General features: G+C 40.6%; 2 protein-coding genes across 2 annotated transcripts in view; both read right to left on the reverse strand.

The window, feature by feature from the left end:
* The window catches only part of esama (endothelial cell adhesion molecule a), a 62,313-nt gene extending 56,870 nt beyond the window's left edge, over positions 1-5,443 (reverse strand). The window contains exons 1-2 of the mRNA XM_040151261.1: positions 5,395-5,443; positions 4,275-4,743 (exon numbers count right to left, since the gene is read on the reverse strand). Coding sequence (XP_040007195.1) covers positions 4,275-4,341 — 67 coding nt within the window. The 5' untranslated portion in view covers positions 4,342-4,743; positions 5,395-5,443. The remainder of the gene's footprint in view (positions 1-4,274; positions 4,744-5,394) is intronic.
* Positions 5,444-8,590: 3,147 nt separating this feature from the next.
* On the reverse strand, positions 8,591-15,392 carry LOC120802207 (myb/SANT-like DNA-binding domain-containing protein 2). Its single transcript, XM_040149759.1, has 4 exons — positions 14,943-15,392; positions 12,244-12,499; positions 12,089-12,152; positions 8,591-11,363 (listed from the first exon to the last, which is right to left on the reverse strand). Exons 1-4 carry the CDS (start codon positions 15,372-15,374, stop codon positions 10,442-10,444), a joined length of 1,674 nt encoding a protein of 557 aa, XP_040005693.1. The 5' UTR covers positions 15,375-15,392; the 3' UTR covers positions 8,591-10,441.
* Between the last annotated feature and the right edge of the window lie 10,614 nt (positions 15,393-26,006).

The raw sequence follows: 26,006 nt of genomic DNA on the forward strand, positions 1-26,006 counted from the left end.
GAAAAATGTTGAAATACAGAAGCACTGATAAGATTTTTCAACTAAGTATGGTGTCTCTTGCAAAGTGATGGCTCTCTCTTTATCCATCACTATGAGGCTGAACCTGCACTAATCTCCCTTCAGGTTCTTGTTCTCCTGGGCCTTGTACAGAGTGCCAGTGGGTGTAAATACATAGGATTACAAGAGGCACTGGCACACTTGCACAGACTAATGATTGGACGGCAAACTGCCTCGCTGGGAAGGGAAAAGCGCACTGTTTTATTTCTGTGTCACCACGTATGTACTGATAAATTCCTCAATCTCCTTTCTCAAATCAAAATTGCACCAGTTGCACATGAGGACGGTGGGCTTCAAACTGCTGTAATCCCGGCTCAAAGTGGAGGGGGCTTTGCCGCACATCCATTTGGTATTATTCTAAGAAATAGGCAATTAGAGATAAGACCATAGTTGTAAGTTGGATGAATGGCCCTCCATGACTCTCCCTTTGGTAGTCTTATGGGACATATAATATATTTAAGGTGCTGTCAGGGTAACAATAGAGGGCGTAACAGGAAACAAACCCATAGTGTCATATATAGAGTAAATGAGTAAACCGAGCTATGTTATAATGGGGAAAGGATCAGTGCCCTAAGTGGCCGTGTATTAAAATAATACATGAAACTAAAAATAATTCTTGTAACCCTCTTACTCACAACTCTAAATCACTGAGAGTTGACATAGAAAATCAGCAATGGCAGCAGCTTTCCTCTCCCCCAATCCCAGTAGAGCCTTTGAAGCTTGTATGGCTTGACCTTGTTAAATAAGTAAAGTCCATTGTAGGACCCACCTGGAAAACAAATGAAGATGTTCTTTTGCCAGATGGTGTGTCCAGAACAGAAGAGCAATTGTATGGTTGGCTAAGAGATAAGGCATAGCTTATATACTGTTGCCATGAACAACTGGCTTTTGATAACAGACATCTAGCTCCAAGATTACTGCATGTGGTCATGAGAATACATTCACATCTCACAAACAAACACACACACACACACACACTAAAACACAGAGCTAATACTAGGACTAAAAAATTACCTCTTTCCATTGCACACTGTCGATTTTATTGGAGCTGGGACCATCTAAAAATAGTCCAAATTGGGGTTGTCCAGATTTCCACTTGAGGAGACCAGGTGTCAATGCAATCACTCAAACCATTTACAACTGTCCTGGCAAACGTACCAGTTTCCTAACAATTTAGTGTTTGAGTCAGCAAAACTATATATTTAGTGAGTGAATATTTTTATGTTCCCAGTCAGGCTGTCCAGATAACACCAATCAGAGGGCCTGCACCTGACAATTCCATGAATAAAACCCTAAATACAGATGACAAGGATGTCTTACACTGGCAAGACTGAAATAATAGTCATTCTCCCTTAAAGTGATTTTTTGAGTTAACTTGCCTACGAACAAATTACGGGAGGGCAAATTAGAATACAGTGCATAATTAGGCACACCACCTATTGAACTTAGGCTAATGTAATCAAATTAGCTGATCCAAACACAACTTTAATGAGATCATTGTAATGGGTTCATGCAATTGTAAAGCGATGTGAAATATTATGCACAAGATGCTTAAAACAACAACAACAAAAACAACAACAAAACTGCTTGCAGGAAACAAGGACATTTAGTGCAAAAATTTATTTCAAGAAAGTAACAATGAATCAAACAAAGGACGACATTCAAGTTCAGTGATTGGCCAAATCAGTAAACTTGAATTTGAACTGACAATACCGTGTATTTTCAGCTGCTCTCAGACACAGTGTAAAGTGTCAGGTCTTGATTTTTCTGCACTTGGTTTCTTTATTTACAAGATTATCCCAACATTTTGTGAGTAAAATATAATATAATTTTTTCTATTCTATTGCTATCATCTATTCTTTTCTATAACTGATTTTCATTTCCCAGTCAATATAACTATAGAACAGTGAGAAGTGCACATCACAATTTTCTAGAGCCCACGGTGACATCATCAAATGCCTTGATTGCTTTGACAAACTGTTCAAACCTGAAAATATTCAATTTGCTTGAAAAGCAAAAGGAAAAGCAGCAAATTCTCACATCTGAGAATCTAATGATCAAATGTTTGGCATTTTTGCTTGAAAAATGACCTAAACAAGGAATCAATTATCAAAATAGTCTCCAATTAATTTTCAGTCAGTCAAGGAATCGACTGACTGTTGCGGCCCTCCTATATACATATATGAGGAGATGACTTTGTTGACAAAACTGTCCTCAAATACTGAGTATGAAGACAAATGAGCCAAACATTGAAAAACGAGTGGAGCTCTTGATTTGAAACGCACATATATGTTTAGACTTTCTTTTAACATGACCACAATCACTGATCGATTTCTTCTGACGTACTGCTCCGATTTTTGTCTGAAATGCCAAATGTTGTCTTGTCTTGTTTGTCGGACAACCTTTGCTCACTTCCTGCTCTAACGCACTCATCTGCATCAGGGACTCAAGGAGCACACGGCTTTCCTGTTGCGAGAGGCCACTATTCATGAACATTTCCTCTCTGTATCTTGACCACTCAGTGTTTTCAGGACACACCTGCAGGGTGGTTGATAGTGAGTTAAATGCTGAGGTCAAGGTCAGCTACTGCGCTTGTATTGTCCTGTTGTACTATCACACATAATCACAGCCTGCTGTTAAAACTCCAGATTAGTCACTAGGTGACATTACTACCGATAACTGCTTGAAATGCCTTAAAGGTGTCTAACCGTATAATGTCAGCAGAGGGGTCTGGGTGGTAAAATGGTAGCATTTCTCAGGTAATACCACTCCTGCGGGGTGTAACAAGCCAGCCTGAGATTGCCTGTGTAAGCGCAAGTGATTGTTTTGGCAACAGCACTGAAGAGCACACATGGGCTTCGGGCAACCCAGAGCAAATTCAGAAAAAAATGTGAGGCTCTTGCTTGCTTTCATGTCTCACAGGCCAAATGAAAGTAACCAGCCTGCCTCTTGGCACTAACACGCACTCACCTGAAGCAGATGGAGTCCTTTAACTTACATGGATATCTCCTGTTTTTTTCCATATGAGAGCAGGATGGTTTGCGAGCGAAGTTTATGGCGAAGTTAAACCTGATTGTAAGACTGCTATAAACAAAAATGTAGCTTCTGTTGATTCCGTGAGTTGAGCTCGGACAAGAGGGAACGCTAAAATGAGGTTTCAAAATCCATGACCAGATGAATATGAACATAGAGCAACATACAGCTGCTATTTCAGGAGAATGATTTTCTGTTAAATCAGAAAGCATGCGTCTTTATATTAACTCCAGTCTGATGGAGGATAAATGTTACTTGAGTTGTCTGCCTCTTGGGAAGAAGCTGCACAAAAGTTCTCTCCAGAAAAGAACTATCCGACTATCTATCTTTTGAAAAACATGACGACTCTTAATAATATTTTCCGTAAAATGCAAAATGGTGCTGCCCTCTGGATAGCTCTGTTAAAATTTTTACCCGAATAAATCATTTAGAACTTCGCGTTTCGTAAAACATTTGCAAAATACTTGTGCAGCTGTACCGTGCCCCAATTTCAAAATCAAAGAGATGGCAGGGGAAAAGTAGGCTGCATGTACTGTACAGCTATCAGTGAAAGTAGGAGTTTAATACATTGCTAGAGAGAGTGATGGCTCAGCCAATGTTGCAGCAGCTATAAAGGGATTATTCTTCCCTGGAAGACATAATCATGTGTAACACACTTGTTTCAAATCCTGTGAAAAACAAACAGGTGTTTCAGCTTTAAATCCACCCCTTCATCCTCTGGCACACATACAGGAGAGAACCCCCAGAAACAGAGCTTTTCATTTCATTTCATTTCTTCATTAGTTATTAGGTTATGACTATGACTAATGTATGGATGGTTTCAGTGCCATTCATCTGAGGATACATTTCAGATACAGAGGAATGGAATGTTTGGATATATATTTTAAAATGATGCTAAAAAAAACAAAACTCAGAAGAGATACACTCTTGCTTGGATTGGCTGATAACCTGAATGAAAATGTGAATTCAGTGTCAAAATTAGTTTAAGTGTTGAATGAATGTCACCTTGGGTCACATCCTTACAACAATTTTAGATCCAATATTCGCATTATTTTTAAAAACATCGGAAATATGAAGACAGGCTACGTGAAAGTGTATTATTTGGTGTTTGAAGAAAAAAAAGAAAGATGAGCACACACTTGTGAATAAATAAGGAAATGTGGGAAAATAAGCTCTTCGCTGACCTGAGAGCCCCCACACCAAGGTAAAGGAGAGCAAAGTGAGTTTCCTCGAAGTCGTAGAGACCTCCATGGTTGGTGCGGCCAGTGTTCCCACTTGTCGGCGTGTTGATGTCCCTCGCACCGCTGCGTGTAGGAGCTTGGTCTCGCCTCGGACAAAGCTCTTCGAGCGTGTCAAGTGCGTTTCCTTCGGTCTTCCCGCAGAGACGTGAGCCGGGGAAGGTAAGGGGACACTTCAGGTGCGGAAATGCCCACAGCCGCGGGAATCCTCTTTCCCAACTCTGCGCTTAGATGGCAACAAAGTGAAGTGCAAAGTGGATCAGCGCCTCCGACACCGAGGATCCTCCGCGAGTCCTCCTCTGCTCTTAACACTCGACAGCATCTGCAATTCCCTCCTTATCGTCACAGCGGCGAGTACAAGTCGGCAAGTTGTCATGCTGTGTCCTCTCCTGAGAGAGAGAGAAGGGAGAGAGACCTAGAGGGCGAAAGGAGAGAGAGAGAGAGAGAGAGAGCCTCAGCGAGCGAGCTGGCGTCAAGGTGCCCTCAACGTTATTGATAAATTCCGGTGAGGAGCCTTAAAATAAAATACGCCATGTACGAATACCGTTTTGGTGGATGCTTTCCGTGACGGCCCCGCTTTTATTTTGAAAGAAACGTTGACTGACATCCGGGATTTCTCTACCTGTATGCTATAAAATTACGCAAGTACACCTGTCGCTGATTCGCGGCGTTATGTGCAGGTGCTAAAACTATCTTTCATGTAGACTTTCAGATACAGTTTTAAATACGTTTGATGTGATTGGATTCCACTTCATTGTCAGAATGTTTTCTGAAATTTGTTTGGAGTCCCAGGTCGTAGGCTACACTGTTTCACACACACACACACACACACACACACACACAAACACACAGACATACACACACACACACACACACACACACACAAACAAAACAACACGCGCATAAAATGGCAGATTCACACGATCACAAAACATGAGAAGAAACGACCACATGGTTTACAAGGATTCTCATGTCCAAAATGATTTACTTCCAATGCTCCTCAATTTCAAAATTGTAAAACAAGAAATGTAACACAGTGGCAGTGGGACAAGAACAATCACATTACCTTGTGAAAAAGTAGATGAGTCATAAAATTCATTGTGAATGTCTCCGTCAAGCTCAATTTTTCTCTGAAATACTACGACAGCAAATAAAATAGGCCTAATTAATTGCAAAATGATTTCCTCAGGTCCCATGAGCACCGTCCAAAATTCTAGTCAGACATACTCATTTGCAACTTCCCAATTTCAAATACCCTGGCTCAAGCTTTTTCAAGTCACAATAAGTCACTTTCAGACCCACACAACTACAGCTCCGTCCTTCTCCCCAGTCTCCCCCTGAAAATCTTCAGCTCCTGTTCTATCATGTGTGTAAAGGTGTGGGTCTGAAAGCAGAGAAACAGACAGGGCTCAGCTTGACATGAATTCCCAAGGTGAGCTCACCCCCTGCTGTAAAAATACGGACAGACCTGTGCTCTCTGAGGTGGTCAGACCCCTTTATTTCATTTTTTGAGGTTGCCCAGTTGCCTCAGCAACAAGGGTGAGGCTAATGCAGGAGGACTGCACAATTATGAGAGGTGAACAAGGGTTATTCCTGTGATTAAATCCAAAGAAGCAGGGTCCAATCCTTTTGGGGATGAGATTTTCTTGTGTTGTTGCAAATTACATCTGGGCCTCCAGCTGAAATCTACAGCATTCAGGGAAAAGCTGTCAAAACAGGCCAGTTTTTATTTTGGTGCAGAAATAATTTGAGTCGGGCGGAGAGGCCAATACTGGATTCTGGACTAGACTGCTATAATCCAAACAAGCAAAATGAAGTCCGGTCAAATGGCGAGCAAACCTGACACCTGGAGGCCAGACATATTGCTCATGTCACTGAATTTTCTATCTAAGGATTTATCAGAGATGTTTTCTTTCTTTTCTATTCTTTTTAGGTTTAGTGTTTTTTCCCAAATGAAAAGTGAAAATTCAATGGAAAAGTTCCAAGTAGCGACAATATACGTCGCAAAGGTATATTCCCCTCATCCAGATACCTGCCCTGCCGAATGCCCATATCCTCCTGATCAAACCCATGCCCCCATCTTTCAGAAATGAAAAGATAATTATAAATGGTATGATAAAGAAATAAAATAAATATATAATAATTATTATTATTACTGCTGCCATCACTGACTACGTAATAAAAATGGATTCAAAAATATCATAATGCCAATGTACAACGCACACCAATGTGTCACATCCACATGTGCTTATCATGTCAGAAATAAACAAACCATTATTGGCATTACTCCTGCCAAGAATGCCAGATGTATCTCCAGATGTAATACAGCAGATCTGTCTCTGTGTGCACACATGGTCACACACACATACAAACAAAGCACATTGTGAGCATGGCCATTCAGTGCAAACCTCGGTAATAGTAGTTTAATAGCCCAGAGTGCAGTCACCCTACACCGATCAGCCACAACATTAAACCAGTTACAGGTTTTCCTGTTTAGGCTGAATGGTGTGTGTGTGTAAGTGTGTGTGTGTGTGTAAGTGTGCGTGCGCGCACCACAAATATGCAGTTAGGGTGTATGCATTGAGACTGACGCTCCCTACAGGCTGCAGAGAGGCAAGAGTGCTGATGTGCAGCAGAATTTCACTGGTCATGTCATTCAACGCATGCCCGTCTAAATTTCAGGTGGACTAGGCTGCAGGCTTATTTCACTGCAAACGATTCCTAATTTTGTGCCACCTGTATCACTCCATGCTGTGTGTTCTGTAATTGAACAGTAGCATTTCCTTGGACTGTTTTCTGCCCTAAACATAAACAAGAACAATGTGGATGTGAGTTACTGCGTTGATCGAATGTAAGAAAAAAGCAGATGAAAAAACAATTTGAATACCACAATGTGAAATCCATGGTTTGTGTGATCAGATTATCTGAGATTATACTCTGTAGGGTAGATGTGTGGAATCTACATTAACCTGTATGAAGTACCATTGTCTTATAGCGGATATCATCACTGCCCTATAAAGTCCAGGCTCCTGCTTATTGATCAAAGACCTGTCCTCTGTCTTCTGGACACACTGTAAATACACACACAGAGGGTGTAGTGCAGAGGGCACTTTGATCGATTCAGGTTTTCTTCCATTTTGGCTTCAGGCCATGTTTACATTTACAAATCAGGATTTATAGTAGAGTATCTTCACAGCTTGTGACAGTGGACTGATTTATGTTCTAAAGGGTTGACCTCCACACTGCAACAGAACATGGATGAAAATACTGACATTTTTAATTGAATATTTTCTGAAGATGGAATCTAAAGCTCTGATGACAAACCCTAATGTAGATGATTAAAATTTACATTTTGCATAAGATTCCTATTGTAATGCATGAATGAAAGCCTATTAAACATTCACATGTGAGCAAAAGCAAATATCAAATATACAACAGCAGGGCACAATGACATATTTATTTACATTATGTATGTGTAATTTCCTTCACTGAGTCAAACATTTTGCACCTACAATGTAAATAAAATAGTGAATGGATGAAAGGAAGAAGAAATGGAAATTTAACATTAATTATTAACTAACAAAGGGCAGAGCACAGTACATGCCTTTCTATTTGTTTTGGTGTCTTAATGTATAAACTGTTAAATCTACAAACAGCCGATTTACCTTACTTGTAATAATGTCACATCATTTTTCAAGTTAAATCATTATTATACTGTTTTTGGATGAGGTGAGTCTGCAAAAGTGTCCAGACATTTGTTGCAGTTCCAGAGGCTACTTTCCAAAAGGTCTGTAACATCGTCTCCTTGCACGCATAACAGAAATACACATTGTCAGATGTGGCACTGCCTCCCTCAGGGACCCTTTCAAACGATTAGTCAGCTCTTTTATTTTATCACACTGTAATGCCTCTCTAAACTGGCTTTGATAGATTTTATTTCTGTGACAAGAAATTACAGCCATTTCTACACTAGCGTTTAGGGATTTTCCACAGTGGCTGTCTGTGGCCATCTCCTGGCCACATGTGTGAATGACATCCTCCAGGTCTCAATCCACACTCATTCAACTACTTCAGACACATCCATTGAAATTTCAGTAATGTTTAAATGCTGATGATTAGCACGTGTAATGGTAGTGATGTTCACTATCCACTGTTAACATCCTGACATCTAACAGCGTTTAAAAAGGTACAGCACTCAGGCCAACCTACGGCTCACACAAATACACACAAACCCAGTTCCACTTTTGGGCAAATGACAGTGACTGCCCCATTTATTGTTTTTCAAACATGTAAACATACACGACAGTGACTTAAAAACAATCACATACAAGACATTTTGTCAACCAATAAAATAGAAAATATCATATTTATCTTTATATACTGTATACCCGAACAAATGAACATTGCAAGTTTGCAAAAGCCGGAATGCTCATGAACATTGATATTCTTAAATATATATTTTAGATATATAAGGTCGATTTCATATACATAGATTCAATATGGACTTCTCCATTGTTTGATTTTTCTGTACACAGTCTTTCCTGGCACATTGCACATAACCTCAAGAATCATGATCATTCAGTTTGATTATTGGTCAAAAGTGAGTTAACCTCTGCAGTTTATAGTCTTAACCTGACTACAAGTCACAGATCAGTGCTCTTCGGCCTGGTTTGTACCTGCGCACAAGCAGATTATCACAAACACCTGCAGACTGTGCGTTATCTGTGAGACTGGTGCATTTGAAATACCAGTATCTGGGAGGTGCTGGTAACTCGTCAACACAGCTATATACTGAGACACACAACCCCTGAACTGCAGCTAGAGATGCTCCAAAGTACTGACCACCAATACATATTGGCTTATAGTATATTTACTGTCCTGTGTATTATTATCAGTGATTTCTCATTTTGGCTGACAACCTGACACCAAAACCACATACGAAGTTGATTAGTAATGTCCTTTCTGATCTGGCAGTATTTCAAAATATTTAGCAAAGTCAAAATTCAATGCTGTCTCCAACAGATTGTGCTTGTGCAGCAAGCAAAACTCTGAATACTACCAACGTAGCCAAGCATTTGAATGTGCATTCGAGCTAGAAACAATCAGGCAGCAGGGTCAATAAGAGAGCTAAACACATAACCACAACAGCTTACATGTGTGCTCCGTTTAGTCCTACCGCCGTGCTGTTTTTCTAACATAAGGGCAAGGGCGAAAAACATGGTTAAATGGAGTGCAGGCGGCACAGTGAGGTCAGCTTATAATTAAACAGCAGCAGGTGGTAAAGATGCTGTGACTTCAATTTCATCTTTTTACAGCTTGTAGGTGTTGCTGCTGAGCACCATCGTTATGGGTTGGCTAAAGCGGCCTGTGTTGTTTCGTGTGCTGAAATGGAGTGAAAACCACGCTCAACCGGCAAAGGCCGCTCCCATGCCAGTCGGATTACAGAGTGCATCTGATGTTCACTCTGGCGGACCAACAGGTATCCACGTTGGCCAATAATGATTCTTTGCTTTTTGTCCCTAATTTGCATGAAGGCATTTCTAGCTGCAGCCCAGTCACACGTGCAAAACACAAGACAAATCAACCAGTACTTAGATGCTTTGTGAATTCAGGTCCACACCTCAACAGTCAAAGTAAAGGCAGTTTAAGAATAAATACACACTATGGTCCCCTCACTGCCTTGTTTGCTACATCCTACTGAGGTAGACAGATGCATACTGCAGTAGTCACCTTGCCAACCCCAGACTCCCTGATGAGGCAACATTTATCTACACTAAACAAGCAGCAGAAAAACCTTTGTAGTGCACATTAGCCTAAAATAATAAGTACATACTTCTTGGATGTTGCAGTTCTGCAACAGTTAAGCTACTGTTCCCATGTCTATACTCAATATATTTGACATATTGTGCACTTAAATCCCTTTTAGACGTAACAAGGATCTAATGAAAAGTCAGTTCAAAAGAGCTGAAAAGACTGCAAAAATAGGCCAGAGTCTTGGACACATCCGTGCTTTGTAACAGAACTGCTCACCTCTCAGGTTGCCTTGCTGGCGGCAAAACTTGTTAATGATATCTTTAGTGAATACAAATCAGTAACACTGTTATAGTATGGAGTTATGATGTTTTTTTGTTGTTGTATTTCAAGGAATAACCCACAGCAGTTTCGAGGCACTCCACCAAGGACCCTGCTGAGAGGAAGTCCAGCTCCACCTCAATGAATTTTATGTAAATGGCAAAACGCTGAGATGAGTCTTCACCTCTCTCACCATCCTGACGCGTGACACCACCGCGGCAGTTCTCCCCCAGGAAACGCGTCACAGCGGAGAGCTCGCTATGGACATAGTGTTTGCCTGAACCCTGAAAGTGCTGGAAGAGACACTGCTGTATGGTCCTATCCTCAGCTATGCCTAAGTAGCAGTAAGTGACTTTAGCCCCAGTCCTGTCACCCTGCCCTGCTCCTTCTCCATCAACCAGACTTTGAGCCCCGTTTTCTGACTCGCACTGAGGTAAGCTATGGTCTTCGCTGTCACCCTGGGAAGAGGTCTGAGCGTTGTCGTTAGAGGACAACACGGCTTCATAGCCAACAGCGTAGAGTCCATACGCCTTGGGGATGTCCCCAGGAAGGAGGTAGTGGGATGTGCCTTTGCTGCAGCCTGATGCCCTGGACTGGGATACAGGGATCCAGTCCACCTCCATGTGCAGCTCCAGGCAGCGAGCCTCGCTGATGGTAATGTCCAGGAACTTGTAGTAGACATTCTTCCAGTTCATCTTTTGAACTTTGGTCATGATGATGCGGCCCTCGGGCTTCTCTGGGTTGAAGTACTCACGAAGCCTCTTGCCTAGCGGCACCTGCGAACTGATTTCAGCGTAGTGGTAACGCACGTCCTCGCGCCAGCGCGTGTTGTAGCCCACGCCAAAGATCGCCAGTTTGTTGGAGAGGTGCAGCCGTGAAAACTCAGTCCACGTTTGGAAGTGCTCCCATTTCAGCTCCACTGACTCAAGGATACGCATCACAGTCTGCATCATGTCCCTCTTTCTGCAGAGAGCCCAAGACACATAAAAAGTAATACAACACGTTTTCCATGTTAGAACGTGTTACACAAGCAGTGACTTGCCAGACAAAATAAGCAGCTCCTTGTTAGCCTGGCTTTGGGAGCTACTGTGGCTTAGAATATTTCTGTTAACTCTGCCCCATTCATTGGTTTTCATTTTTGTCTGGCTAGTCACCAGATGGTTATGAAAGCTCAGTTTCAGAGAAATAGCAGCTTCGATACATATTTATGCACCAATATCTCTACAGAGGATAAACTCAACGTGGAGTCCTGGTGAGTGTGATTTGAAAAATTCTGGCTTTGGCGACTCCCAGTGGTGGTATCGAAAAAGACACTGTGGCAGACAGCACCTCACACAGATACAGTAGATCTGAGAATCCCCAAATTCAAACCCACTTTCTAATTTCCTAGAATCTTATGACTAAGATAATCTTTGTTCCACTGTACATTTATGGTCTAAGGCCAATTTTTACCTTACCCTGATCAGTTCATCGCTATCAAAGTGAGAATGATTAGGGAAAAGATAACCGCAACAAGATTTTTGCTAAGCACATCCCATTCAGAGTAATGCTAAACAAATTACACTGCTGGCCTTTCAACAGTAATTTGTAACAATTAGGCCGAGTTAACCTACAACACAAAGCTTTAAATCAAACACTTTCAGTTTACAAAGACAAAGTGATGTCAGCCTTTGTTGTCGGTGACTTACTGGGTTTGTTCTGACAGCTCTGCTTGAATCTGTAGAGCTCTGTTTTTAGGCACCTGGATTTCTTCTGAAGGGAAAAAAAATTCCAATTATTAGTTCAACCGCACCGTTCTTGTGTTATTTACTGCTATTGGACCACTGCTTGCTAACACACTCACCAGTCTCCATGTCTCCCTCCTGGAAAGCTGAATCCAGCACCTGGTTGCACCAGTCCTCCTGGGAGAAGTCTTCCAGGGTGCTGCCATCAGACTCCATCTCCTGATACAGCCCACTGCTGTTGATCAGCACTGGGGCACAGCTCTGGGAGTCCCAGCCTCCCTGACCAAACACCTTCTCCAGCTGCTCTATAGTGTAGCTGCTCTTCCTTTTGCCGATACCATGCTCCTTCACACGGCTGTAGCAGCGCCGGAGTGTCTGTATTTGGTGGGAGGATAACTCAGTGATTTTAGGCTGCTCATACAGTATGTAAACAAACAATTATTACTCAGCTGTTGCTCCAGTTCTACACTATGGTGACTCACAGAAAGGGTCACAAAGCAGAGCGATAACACTTTGCGCTTTCATAGCAACGTAAACTGGTTGATTACAGCAAGTCTAACGAGTTTTCATGTTTAGTAACAATTGAATTTGTCTGGCTGTGGGATACAATATGTCTTAAGTTGAGTTACACCAATCTGATTCGTTGGATCGGTATTGGCATTGGCCCCAAGACTGACTTTAGTAAGCAGAATGGGCATCAGCCAGACACCACAGATCCATGTTCACGAATTCCTGTGTGCTGCAAAATAAATACATTTTTCTGTTGAAAATGCTGACAATGATATATTTGATTAGCTAGCATTAGCAAAGATTGACTCAGCATAGTTTTATATTTTCTGCATTTTAGGAAGTTGTTTGAAACATTGCAAGGATGAAGTACCATTAAATTTTATTACATATGTACAAAGCTAAATGAAGGAGAGTGGCTCAGAAAAGTGATCTTTCGCAGACATGTTTCAAGACCTAAAAATACCCTGCTTTGAAAATTTATTTGAGTTGAATTACCTGAGCTAACTTTATTGCAATTACCACAAACAATACTAGGAATCTGACTCGGTGAGGTCATTTAACACAACATACTAAAAAAAAAAAAAAAACATCAGACACATAAGGACATATTAAAATACACAAAGTACCTTGCATACAGAAGATAAGTTAAAAACAATATACCTACAGGCGCCAGAGGTTTGCAGTTCAGAAGTCAAAAAACCTAATCATTTTAAAAAATATGCAAAATACCTGAAATAATTACAAAGTCAATCATAACCTAAAAAAAAAAAAAAAAAAAAGTACTTTAAAGTGCCAGTTTACCATTCAAGAGTCAATAGCCTCAGGGAATGTACTTTTAAAGAGCTCAGATATAAAACGGAGTTGTCTGAATCTTCTCCCGGAGGGAATTTCCTCAAAGAGAGGAGCAGCTGGGTGAGAATATTCTCTACCCACGTTCAGAGCCTTTTAGCAAAGGCAAAATGTATCAGTTGAAGAGAGGGATGGGAAGGAGTGGCCGGTAATTTTACAACTATTTTTTCTAATGCATTTGTTTCCAAAGTGGTCAGACTACCAAACCAAACTGTGATAGAGAAAGTTAGTACACTTTCTAAAACAGAAGAGTAAAACTAGACTATAGCTTTACCTGAGTATTATCTCTGATAAACCAATTTACGATTTTGTGAACGTTGCTTCCTTGCAGTGGCTTGCAGACATTGTAATGCCAAGAAATTTACACTCTTTCACATTTTCAACTGGTTTCCTGCAATTTTGAGAGTCGGTTTCCTACCCTCACCGTTCTCGAAGCCAAGGATTATGTCTTCTGGTTTTTTTGAATGTCTCTGATATATCTTTGACAAGTTAAATAAACTAGATAGCAACTCTGCTCCTTCTGCCTCACTGAGCTTTGCTCAGAGAAGCTCAAACAACCAAGTGAAGGAACAAGACGCAAAAGATATTTTTGAGATGGGAGGTTGGATTGGTGCATTACTGAACGTGAGGGGAGGACATTAGGAACCTCATTTTTGGCAATCATGCCATCTCAAATACCCTGATGCCAGATATTGAAATCTAATGCAATGGTGTCAAACTCATGGAAATGTGGCATGACCGTGGCGTACTGACACAATCTTTGGCTGTCCTTTCTGATGGTGAGTGCCAAACATATGTGTATTACCTTATCCGTCTGTTACATGCAGATAGGTGAATGGATGAATGACTGAATGACTTAACCAAAGGGTTTGGCGAGGGTCCGATTCCACCTTAATCCAGTCAACAATTTCTGGGTCTTGGAGCGAGCAATGTTGCTAACGTTGCCAACCCCGCGATCATTTGGTGGTCATCATATGGAAACAACTCAGCTAAATGAAAAGGTAAACTGTTTTATCCAGTGGATTTATTACTAAACCTAGCCACTATTTTGTATTACGGGTACTGAAGACACATGTCGTGGTACTACCAAGGGGATAATCTGAGTGGGATTCCTGATGGAGGGCTGAGGTGTGTCAGCAGATTTACTTTTATCAGTGTCAACAGCCTGAAACTCGGGGCTTATGAGGAGACTTGATTGTTGCATAGTCTGTTGTCAGTGTGCTTTAGCTGTATGTTAGGTCAACAAAACTGGGGATAGAAAAAAAAAAAAAAAAAAAAAGGTTTTGGATTTCTTTTTCTGAACCTCTCCTGTCCTATATGTCTATAACCTGCACTGCAATGCGTGACAGCAACTGTCAACAACTCCATCTTAGTCTCAGAGCTACAGGTAGAGGTCCTGAGGATGGAGGATGATCATGCAGCGTTCCAGCCATTGTTGTGTCCTCATAACCTCATTTACCTTCATCCTCTCCCTGCACTGCGAGGGGGTCCTCTCGTATCCCAGCTCCGACAAGGCTCTGGACACCCGCTCGTACATGGCAGGACCGGGGGCCTTACCGGAGAACACGGTGCCTGCGACCTCCAGCTGCTGCATCCTCGCCTCCGTCAGCCTCTCGTTGCCCCAGACCGCAATGAGGGCGTTTGTCTCCGACGGAGTCCACGACATCCCCCGGCAAGCCGTGAAGCTGTTGGAGGAGGATGAGGCCGCCGTCCGGCCCGCGGTCCCTGAGCCCACGTTCAAAGGCGAAAAGCGGTTAGGTGTCGAGGGATTGGAGTGGTATTGGTTACTGTCACTCAAATCCTCCGACTCAGGGGATGGCACCTCGGTTTTCGGTATCTTTAACGGCGTCGATATCTCTGGAGAATGCTCAGAGTTACTGGACGCCGCCATGTTGCCTCTGTTGCTAAGGGGAGGGGAGGGAATGTGACGTTCGGAGCTTTACGCTGGAAAAGCGTGGGGAAAAATACGGCGTGGATCCGAGGAGAGTTGCAGAGCTGGATCCTGGAGGGGTTGGATTCCGGGTAAACAGATGAACAAGCAAGCGCCCCTCGACCGAGTTACAGGGGCGTGGGACTGCCTGCCTCCATCCCAAAGAACAGACAGCTGCTTTTGGCCCGAAACCACTGTACTGCAGAGGTGTCCGAGGTGGCAGACAACCATGCAATTTTCAGTATCATACAGTTTTGACTTTTAATGTTTTTACTTGTTTTTTTATACAGAAAGGGGGTGGGCTTTTTACCTCTTTCAGTGACTTATTGTTCATCAATGTGTTTGTCACTATATAATGGATAGCTGAATGATAGGTACATGCATTAGATATACTGTACTTTATTGTCCATATGGGAGACTTTTGTCCTTGTCTTATTTTTTTTTTAAAGATGCCATTATTGACAAAAAAAGGTCACAGAAAGAATCAGAAGGAATAACACGGTTTGTGTGTGAGTGTGTGTGTGTGTGTGTGTGTGTGTGTGTGTTTCCCTGACCTCAACAAAAAGACTCCAAAGCAGCCCTCATTCAATTGTCATACATCTTATTACAATATTCAGAATTGCACATTAATACAGTAAGACTAATCAGAATTTAAAGTTTTGAATAAGTTGAACAGTCACAACACACAAAATTACTTCCTCCAGAAACTACTGAATCCCTTTCCCATTACTGCTCCGGAGGTGTAAAGCCCAACATGACACAGTCATCCCTAGGCAGTGAATGAGACCTTTTATTGGATTTTGAGTGTGTAATTGGTCATGTGATGGCCCGATTGATGGATTGTGTCATTGTGTACTTCATCTTTTCTGTGACAGTGTTTGATTGGTGTCCTTCAGGGACTACAAGTCATCCCAGCCTGCTCTGCCATCTGTCAAGTGGTTGGCGGTATGTGTGTTTGTGGTCATTTAGGGCTTGACCTGGCCAAAGCGACAGGAAGATCCTTTTTGAAGGAGGACTATAGACTGGCTGTCCAAAAAAGGTCAAAGACAGGAAACACTGGTCAGTCTAACCTTTGCATGTCAAAACCGTAGCTGTCAATTAGTTGTCACGTCTGCTTTCAGGAAGAGATGAAATGTACCATTTACAATTGGATTTGCATTTAGACTAGATAAATGTTCTTAAAGTGTGGCTCATATTCTGATTGAAATTACATAATCTGTCTGGTGACATTCTATGCGTTTCTAATTGTCAACAAATACCCTGAAAAAAAGACCCAAACCAACACTGAATGTCTCATACTAACAAGTATTGTGTGTGTATCCAAAGTCTGATATATCTTATTCATCTCTGCCACAGAGCTCCATTGTTGTCCAAAAACTATTACAAAACACCATAATGAGCCTCGCTGTTGCACTGGGTGACATGTTTGTTCATTACCCTGAACACACACACTGCAGTTCATTTAGTCTCAGACACAGATACAGCATCCTCCTGCTGTAAATACTCAAAAAAGCAACAAATATGTATTAATCCATGTCTGAAAATAGTACTAATTTTACAATGTAGTGCTATCTGAGTGATGTTAGCTAAAAACTATAATGCCCAGCTGATTTCAGAAATTATCTAGCCATATTTAGCCCCACTAGCAGTGTGGCTTTATAGATGGAAATGTCCTGCAGACGTAGGTAATCCGTTGACTTTTCCTCTAGTGCCACCACATTTTTGGTTTATAGAGAAATACTTTGACAGCTATTGTGTGGATATTCATGGTGCTCAGAGGATGAATTCTCCTGACTTGCTGGTAATATTTTTCACTTATTCAACGAAATATCTTGACATCTATTACACAGATTGGCACAAAATTTATTACAGATATTCATCGTTCCCAGAGGATGAATCCTAATGATTTTAATAATCCTCTGACTTTTCCTCTTTTGTTTCAGAGTAAAGTATTATCAGTAACTACCTGAGCACACTAACATGGTAAACGAGTATGCTGAACATATAAAACATTACAGTCTAAACAACGGCACATTTGCATTGTCATCATGAGCAGGTGAGCATGCTGATATTAGCATTCAGCTCAAAGCATGGCAAGACAAGCTTCACAGAGCTGCTGGCGTTGAAAATCTGTGTTCCTATAAAATGAAAGTCTGTATAAAGATTGACATCTTCAGTTAACCACTGGGGTCAGGGCCACAGACAGGATAAGGAAGCCAGAAAGTAGTTGGTTTCTGTTGTCATGTTTTTTGTTTTTTTTGCAATACAAAAATGTTGTAGTTTTCGATCCATATTACTTTTAAGTTTAAATTGAAAGTGAATGCAGCCAAAATACCTACAGTCGTTGTCCTTTGCATCATAAAATGGTGTATGCACACCACAAATCAACAAATGAAACTTTGAGTTATAACTTTAATATTTGTCTTTGTCTTATCTTCCAAATAAGCACTGTAGATCAATCTCTTGCTTAACTTGTCTGATGACTTATATGATTGCCCTGTTCACTCTCCTGTCAAGTCGTGTTTAAGATTAAGTCCAGCCAAGTAATTTTCCTTAAATTTCATTTCATCCAAATTCTTAAGGTACAATAGATTATCGGTCTGCAATTGCTTGATGCGTACGTATATTAGCTGAGGTCTCAATGAGAAATGTTGAAGATGTTGGTGAAGTGGGTCTCAGCCGGATCTTTTACTGGCACATCCAAAAGCAGTAAGGTCAAGTCTTCTTTGGCCTCATTTGTGTTTTAATATTCCAGAAAGCACATCTGAACAAAATAGTGAGGATCTATGTTAATCTACGTACCATCAAGAGATTGTCATTATATTCTGCGGACATGTACAGACATAACTTAAAGTTAATGAGATTGGACCTTATTTGCACATGTTCAGGACACTGTCTTCACCTTTCTGTACAACCAGTTTTGCTGACACCTTATGAATTTGAAGTTTGACAATAGCTTTTTTATAATTAGAGAATGGTTGTGACCATAATCCTGGGCTTATCATCAGAGGCACAGTTTCTTTTTCCAAACTGTAAATGATTGCTAAGATTTGAAAGAGATGGAGGACGGAGGTTAGTGTGAATACCACAAAGTTCTGTTGTGCTGAATGCTGATTTTCTCTCGGTGGACTGTATACTTAACAGTGTTTGTGTCACTTAATTTCACATGAGAAGGATGTTTTTCATTGTCTGCGACTGCATATTTCTAATTTGTGCTCATCATTGCAATGTCATTGACATTTGAGATGTTGAATGGATGTGAGAAGATATATATATTTACTTTTTTATGAGTTAGAATCAAGGCTTATGTGAAAGGAGGTCTAAAAAGCAACCTTTGTATTGCTGAAGGCAGCAACATTAATTTTTCCCTTCAGTTGGGTGATGGATTTATTTTTGTCTCCATGCTCATCTTTGATTGGGCCACATCTGCTACCCATGAGCCTCAGTAGGAATGGCCTCAAGTGTTATCATTTAAGCGTATCTGAGTGCAGTCCCACTTATGTCCCCAAACTCATTACTTTACATGTGTGAAGTGACACAATGATTATGAAGTTAAAGTGCAGCCTGTCAACTTAAATGTAATGGTGTTTTTACCCATCAGATGATCAGGTAGCACCTGCAGTTCAAGGTGGTATAAGTCATCTGGTGGTACAGTCATATTAAAGTAGCATTTTATACAGCAGCCTATTTTCATTCATGCTGAAAAGTCTTAATGTAGTTACTGTAATGATTTCTAGACTGTGGCAGCCCAACATGATTATTATTAGCATTCCACAGCAGTATAATATTCATGAATTTGAAATGGCTAAAAACCTACACTAATCATATTGACTTTTGACGTGTTCTTCTCAGGCTTTTTGCATTTCAGTGTGTCTCTGCAAGGATTCGGTCCAAACTGCACTTTGCAATGAATTGAAGCACCATGAAATACTGTGCATGTATGACTAAATTATTAAAAGTTCTCAGTTATCACATAGGTACAAGCTAGCTAGGACTAACTAGGACTGTTTTTAATGCTTTTAAACTGTTATGTCAGGCACACTGATTACAGAACGATTCTTCTCCCTTGGATGCAAAGCGCTATTGAAATTAGAATTAGACATGACTTACATACTTAATTGTTAGTAAAGTGGAATTGATTTATTGATTAATTAATACATTGATTGATCAACTCAGCTAAATGTATCCCAACATCATTTGTAAGCTTCCTTAGCCTTGAAGCCCAGTCTGCCTTTGTATCATCACATTAAAAATGTATACGACATCAAAATGGTGCTAAAAGCAGTGAGGGGGAAAAAAACATGCCTATACAGTAACATAACCTAATTACTAACACATATTCAGTCTTTTAGGCTTTCCTTTTCACGCAGTGCTTGAAAATGAGCCATTAGTTTTAGAGAAAGCTTTTCACATCCTCCATCAATTTCAGTGTCATCTCACTCCCATCATCTCAGTGGTCCGATTGGATCATTACCACATAGGTGTGAAATGACCATTATGTGGGCTGCTTCCTTGATACTGATTGCAGTGGACATGTCATTTTAAGCATACCAGGCTTAAAAAGAGCAGTCACGGTGGAAATCATGTCTCCCCTGCCTTCTTAGCAGACAGGGAAAATCACCCCAACACTTCAGAAAGGACTGAGAAGTCTATCAAAAAAGAAAGAAAGCAGTTGACTTTTGTTTTTTTTACTTTGCTCTTTTGCTCTGACATGTAACTTTAGTATTATAGAGGACCAGCACATATTCATATTTGAGAATTTGGAACTAGTGAATTTTTGTTACTTTTGCTTAGGAAATTAAACAGTCTACCCTAGTGCCTTGGATATTTAAAGCACTGACCATGAATTGCAACGTCCTACGTTCGAGTCTGGCCAGGGACCTGTGTCAGTCCCCATTGACTCTATCAAAGGCATGAAAACCCCCTTATTAGTTTTGCAGGTTTTTAGTCGTTAAAGCAAATTATTGGACAAATTGAAATTTTGACCTGATGATGGTGGTATATGTGAAGTTAAGGGTCTAAATAATTGAAACAATTCAGCCTGATCTGTGCCAATTTTCATGGCAGCCTTTCTAGTATTGTTGAGATATTTCACTCTAAACCACAATGTCTGCATCATGGTGGCACTAGAGCAAGTGTAAAGGGATCACCAGAGTAAGTAAGGATTTATTATCTGGCCACAATGAATATCTGAACAAAATGCCAATTTGAGATATTGAGATATTTCTCAATATCAGATCATCAAAGTCTTTAGTCTTCATCCTCTGGACATCATACTGATATCTGTATCAAATATCTGTATCAAATTTCATCAAATCCAATAGTTGTCAAGATATTTCACTAAAAGACACACATGTCAACCTACTGATGGCTCTAGAGGAAAAATCAGGGAATCACCAAGGTTGGTAGGATTCATCCTCTGGGGCCCATGAATGTCTGTATAAAACTTAACTAGCAATCCATCCAATAGTTGTTGGCATATTTCAGTTTGGACCAAAGTGGTGGACCAACCAACCGACAGGCAGACTGACACTGCCACCCCTAGAACCGTGCTGTTATCATGGCTAAAGTAAGAAAGTAATTGATTATCAAAATTATAGCAGCCTATTTTGGTGTCCATCAACAAAATGATTGATTGATGAATTTTTCAGCTCTTGTCTGTATCATCAGTTTTTACATTTACCTCAGGGATCTAGCAGAGTCCTTTGTATTGTATTGCTAAACATTCACAACAAACACCAAATTAATGCATTCATCCCAACTCTGGAATTTTCCACAGGACAGTTATATTGGATTCTCCCACATGTCCTCAAACAAAGGAACCCCCATGAGTCCCCCATTGACTCTCCTGATGCTAAAACAGCTCTCTCATCCAAGCCATCCCAATCAGCATTTAGCTCTTTAACTTCCTCCAGCTGGGCTCCAACCCTCTACCCCCAGTGGATTCCCCTATCCTGAGCTAACCTCCCCCGAGCGACAAGGGGGCCCAGGTGCCATCACTGAAGGAGACGTTGGGATAATTTGGCTCGACGTGCCCTAACACACACAGCATCTTTATATCAGGAGCAGGAAGGGACTCTGGACATTAAACACTGTCTCATTAAGTTTATTTGGACGAAAGGGGAGACCTAATGAGAGGCGGTGTAATGACCAAAAACATCTGATCTCCACTCGCTGCAAACAAAACATTCAGGTAGGGCCAAGTGTCAGGGCCAAAATCATGTCACGCCTCCCTGCCTTTGAGGGAGTTGGGAGGCAGGAGAGAGGGAGGAACTGAGGGAATCCAAGTTAAAGCACCTATGAAGGAGAGAAGAAAGAGGCGTGACAAAGCAGCATACTTGAGTGAAGATGCGTGCTTTGTCTTCTGGATACTTTAAAGCTAATCCATCCAGACTTTTTAGGGGGGTCTTCTTGGAATTGGGTTTATTCATGGTTCATGTCTCTTTGTTCGTGAGTTAGCATGTGATTTCTCTGTCTTGAGTAAAAAGTTAAAAAAAAATAAAAAAAATTATCAGCCTCTTCTGCAGATGTTGCCTTGTTTGTGAAGCAATTTTACATGATTTGTGGGTGAGAGGGTGAGTTGTTGGATGTTCTAACAAGCCAACCAGTGCAGTTGAAAGTTTATATGCCATCCAAAATGGTCAGAAGCTGGGTACCATTACCCAATTAAATCTCAATATCACAGGCAGCTTTTTGAATTAGGGACATTTCTCAGCTCATTAACATCTCATGAATGTTAAATCAAGAAGAAAATAATTGGTAGATGATGATATAGTCTGCAATGTCATCACTATGGAAATTCCAAAATCCCAATCTAAATGTGGAGCTTTTGCTCTAGTTGTTTTATTTTCATTGCAACACAGCACAGTCTGTGATATTTTCTGCAGAGCTAACATGGCAAACAGATTTACCTGATTTCATAAAGAGCTCTATGCACACTCTCCAGTCAGACGGAGAGGTACTCCTGCAGTCACCAACATGAGATGGACTGGGTTGGTATGTAATTCCCTAAATGTCAGGCATCAGTGGAAAGACAAAGGAAAACAGTTGACATAAGTGAATGAAGGACTGCTAATGGTCATCGTTGTCTCCTGATCCGCGGACGACCTCATTGAGTTTTGTTTTGGGGGAGGATAATTCATGAGGTGATGGAGACTGGAGAGACAGAATTGATGAAGGATGAATGTACCTCTTCATGGTGGAGAGGAGTGCTAAGATCTGCCACCCACTCTCCCATACCCTCACTTTATCATTGCTGGAGCCCAGGTGTGGAGCAGCTGAACCACTCAGGCCTCTTGACCCACGGCCTGTCCACAGCTCAATACACCATTAGCCTCCACAGCTGACCTGACCAGTGTGGCCAACTCTCACTGTCTACTGTCTGGAATATACAATAATTGGCACCTGCTATAGGGAAAAGTTTTACTCTAGGGCAGTGTATAAATTGTGCATGTGTTTTTACTTTTCGTGTCACTAATTTCTTGCTGTTTAGCAGTTGAAAGGTTGGTTGAAGTGTAAGATCTGACCGCACTTGAATTAAATTTAAAAAAGTGTCAGTTGGCACGTAACAGTTGAAATCAGCTGAAGTGACAGCATAAGTTTAAACAGTGAAAGTGTTGAAATTTGAAATTTCATCAGTTGAATGGCTCAGTTGAAGGGCTCTCAAATGACTGTTGGTTTAGACAGGGCACAAAGCGAATTTTAGAGGCTGCACAATTGCATACAAATTCAAAGACTTGATTAGAGGCAAATTTGCCCGGGATGGAGCAAATTGTCACGAGGAAACAACAGTCAAATTTATGTGAATAACGCCAGGCTAAAATTTGCTTAACTTTGTGTCTGAGCACAGTTTGAATGTGAGCAACTAACTGTATGTTAAAATCGGATGAGGTCTAAAAAGAGCAAAATATCTAAACTTTAATTACATAAAAACTATGAAACTATGATTTCAAAAAGCTAAATTTACATGTAGTATGAGGGATGGTGACTGATTTAAAGTTTGAGTAAAGGTAATGGGTAATGAATGAATATTTACTCGTGTTTTATGTAGCTTTTCCTTCAAGGACATTCCATATAAATAGGATAAAATGACATACTTCTTTCCAGGAATCTTCCTAATAAATTATTAGGAAATTATGGACCTGTTGTAAGGTGACTGCAACTTTGTCTTGGTGTTTAAACATGAACTTTGGGTAATAACTAATAAAATAATATAAAGTAATCCGACCAATTTTTTTTCTTTGACATGGATATCCCAGATTTTATATTTAAATGTTTTATTGCTGATATTGCTGTCAATAGCGTACAAAATGTAATTAAAGTTTACTCTAATAGCATTTGCTGAGTAAAAAGGTGCAGTTATCGAGACACCATTCAAACCACAATGGGACACAGAATCTTTCGACTGCACTCAGCAACAGCATGTCAGTATTAATTAAGTTGCAATGGAGTTAATTAAACACAAGAATGTTTGGACTAAGGGACTGTTCATACCTTTAGTAAAAGTCCTAAATCAGCTCAATGTTTTGGCATTCAGTATAGTGTCAAGTCATTATAACAGCTTCAGTAATTTTAGTGAGATATTAGTAATAACTCTGATGATGTAACTAATCACAAAACTCATGCTAGAAAATAACTTGATAATAAATAAATCATAAATGAGCTCATTGTCTTAAGTGTTCACAGGTGAAATACAGTGCTGGGAAACATTTTGCAGCCAACTAAAGTTTATTAGCAGGCATATTCTGCTGCACACACTGTTCTGCAATTGCAAGTACAAATAGGGCCAATGACTGAGTAATAGACATGGCCTGCAATTATGCACTATAATCACACACATACATCAGGTTCTGATGAGATCCTTGATGATCATATTAAGTCCTTCCTTAATGTGACTAAAATGAAATGGATAAGACTGTATCATTGTTGACCTTCAGGTATCATAGACCCTCCTCCCTCCATTTCCTGCTTAGTAATTCACTGTCATCACTCCTCAACTGATATACAGTATACTCATATGAATTGTGCACCCGGCATGTAAAAATCACAGTACCAATCAAACATACCACAGTTCTAATCAAAAACCAACTGAAAGATAATCCAAAATTTCATAGTTTGTTCATGGTCAAGGAATGTCTTTTCTCACAGAATGGAGACGAAAGGTTTTTGATCCAACACTATCCAGTTAGTTTGAATGTTTTTAACAATTATGAGTTTATTTTTTTAGAGCCTATTGTATCGGGTTGACTTTTGGTGTCATGACATGTCCATGCAAGGTTAAAGATCACTGACCAAAAGTCAGCAAACAGAGGAGTCCAGGCAGATGGCAAGCTACATTTCAGTGCCTCTGTTTCAAAAAATGACCATGTCAATAAATCTAATGAGTGAGGACAGTAAAGTTTATGCTTGGAATTATGCAGCTGTGATAGTTTGATGAATGCAAATGACAATGTATTGTTTTCCCCCTTCAGTATTACAGATTTATAACACCTGCTTTAGTTGTTTTGGATTTTTTTAGTTTGGAAAAATGAGGAATTCTTGTTGATGTGATCTACAATTTTTATTGATTTATTATTTAACAAACATGCAACGCAAACTTCCAGAAATCAGCACACAAAAAGCATGAGATGAACTCAGAAACAATGTCCAGCTTAAAGCTGTGTGATTCATCAGCATGTAATTATTTTAACATCTTGTCCAAATAACAATATCTTGTTGCCATGTAATAACTGATTGAATACTGAAGAAATAATAATATGTTAATCACCACTTCTCCTCTTTGTCCTCTGCAATTAAAATTAAAACATGTAGTTTCAAATATTTGGGATGCAGATTTTTGATACAGAGGCTCCGTGATACTTTAAAGGTTATAAATTGATGCCACTGAACATATATGACATCTACGTATAATCCCTTTGTTAGACAAAAGGCTCACGACATAGCAGGGTTACCTGAAAAGAAAGGGTCACAGAACATCAGAACACACCCCCTTTGCTCCCCTGCCAACTCCTGGGACAGAAGTTGCGACATCCAGACCCCCAATTTAACAGAAAATGGAGATGACACATACACTGGAATAATGAGGCAGAAAAATATATGTAACTGTCAGTTTATATGGGTACGTGCGTGCATCTGTGTGTGAGTGATGAGCGGCGTGTGTGTCGGTGCAGTATCCCTGCTGTGAGCCTAATTAAAAGGCACTGGGTGCAGAGGGGGCTGCTTTGGCACCCAACTGAGTCCCTTTATATCCCTGCTTCCCTCCCTCTCTATACTCAGCCTTTGATTATCATGGAGCACTAATGCCCCTTGAATGCAGCCGCACATGTGACCCCTCGGTAGCTAAGGAAAGAAAAGGAGAATGAGAGAGAGTACCTTTCCCTCCAGCTTCGTTGTGATAGCCCTGTCAGCCGGAGGGGCGCCAAATAGGAGGAGGAAATATTTTGTTTTCAAGAGACTGTTACTGATGCCCAGTGTGCCCCTTACCTTGTTAAAAAAACACACTTTTCAAACTACACTAAACACCTGATGCTGAGAGGCGACTACAGACAGATTGTAGAAGGACACGCTGCTGGGGGCTGACTCTCCATAACCTGC

This window comes from Xiphias gladius, chromosome 17 (assembly GCF_016859285.1).
Source record: "Xiphias gladius isolate SHS-SW01 ecotype Sanya breed wild chromosome 17, ASM1685928v1, whole genome shotgun sequence".
NCBI classification, from domain to species: domain Eukaryota; kingdom Metazoa; phylum Chordata; class Actinopteri; order Istiophoriformes; family Xiphiidae; genus Xiphias; species Xiphias gladius.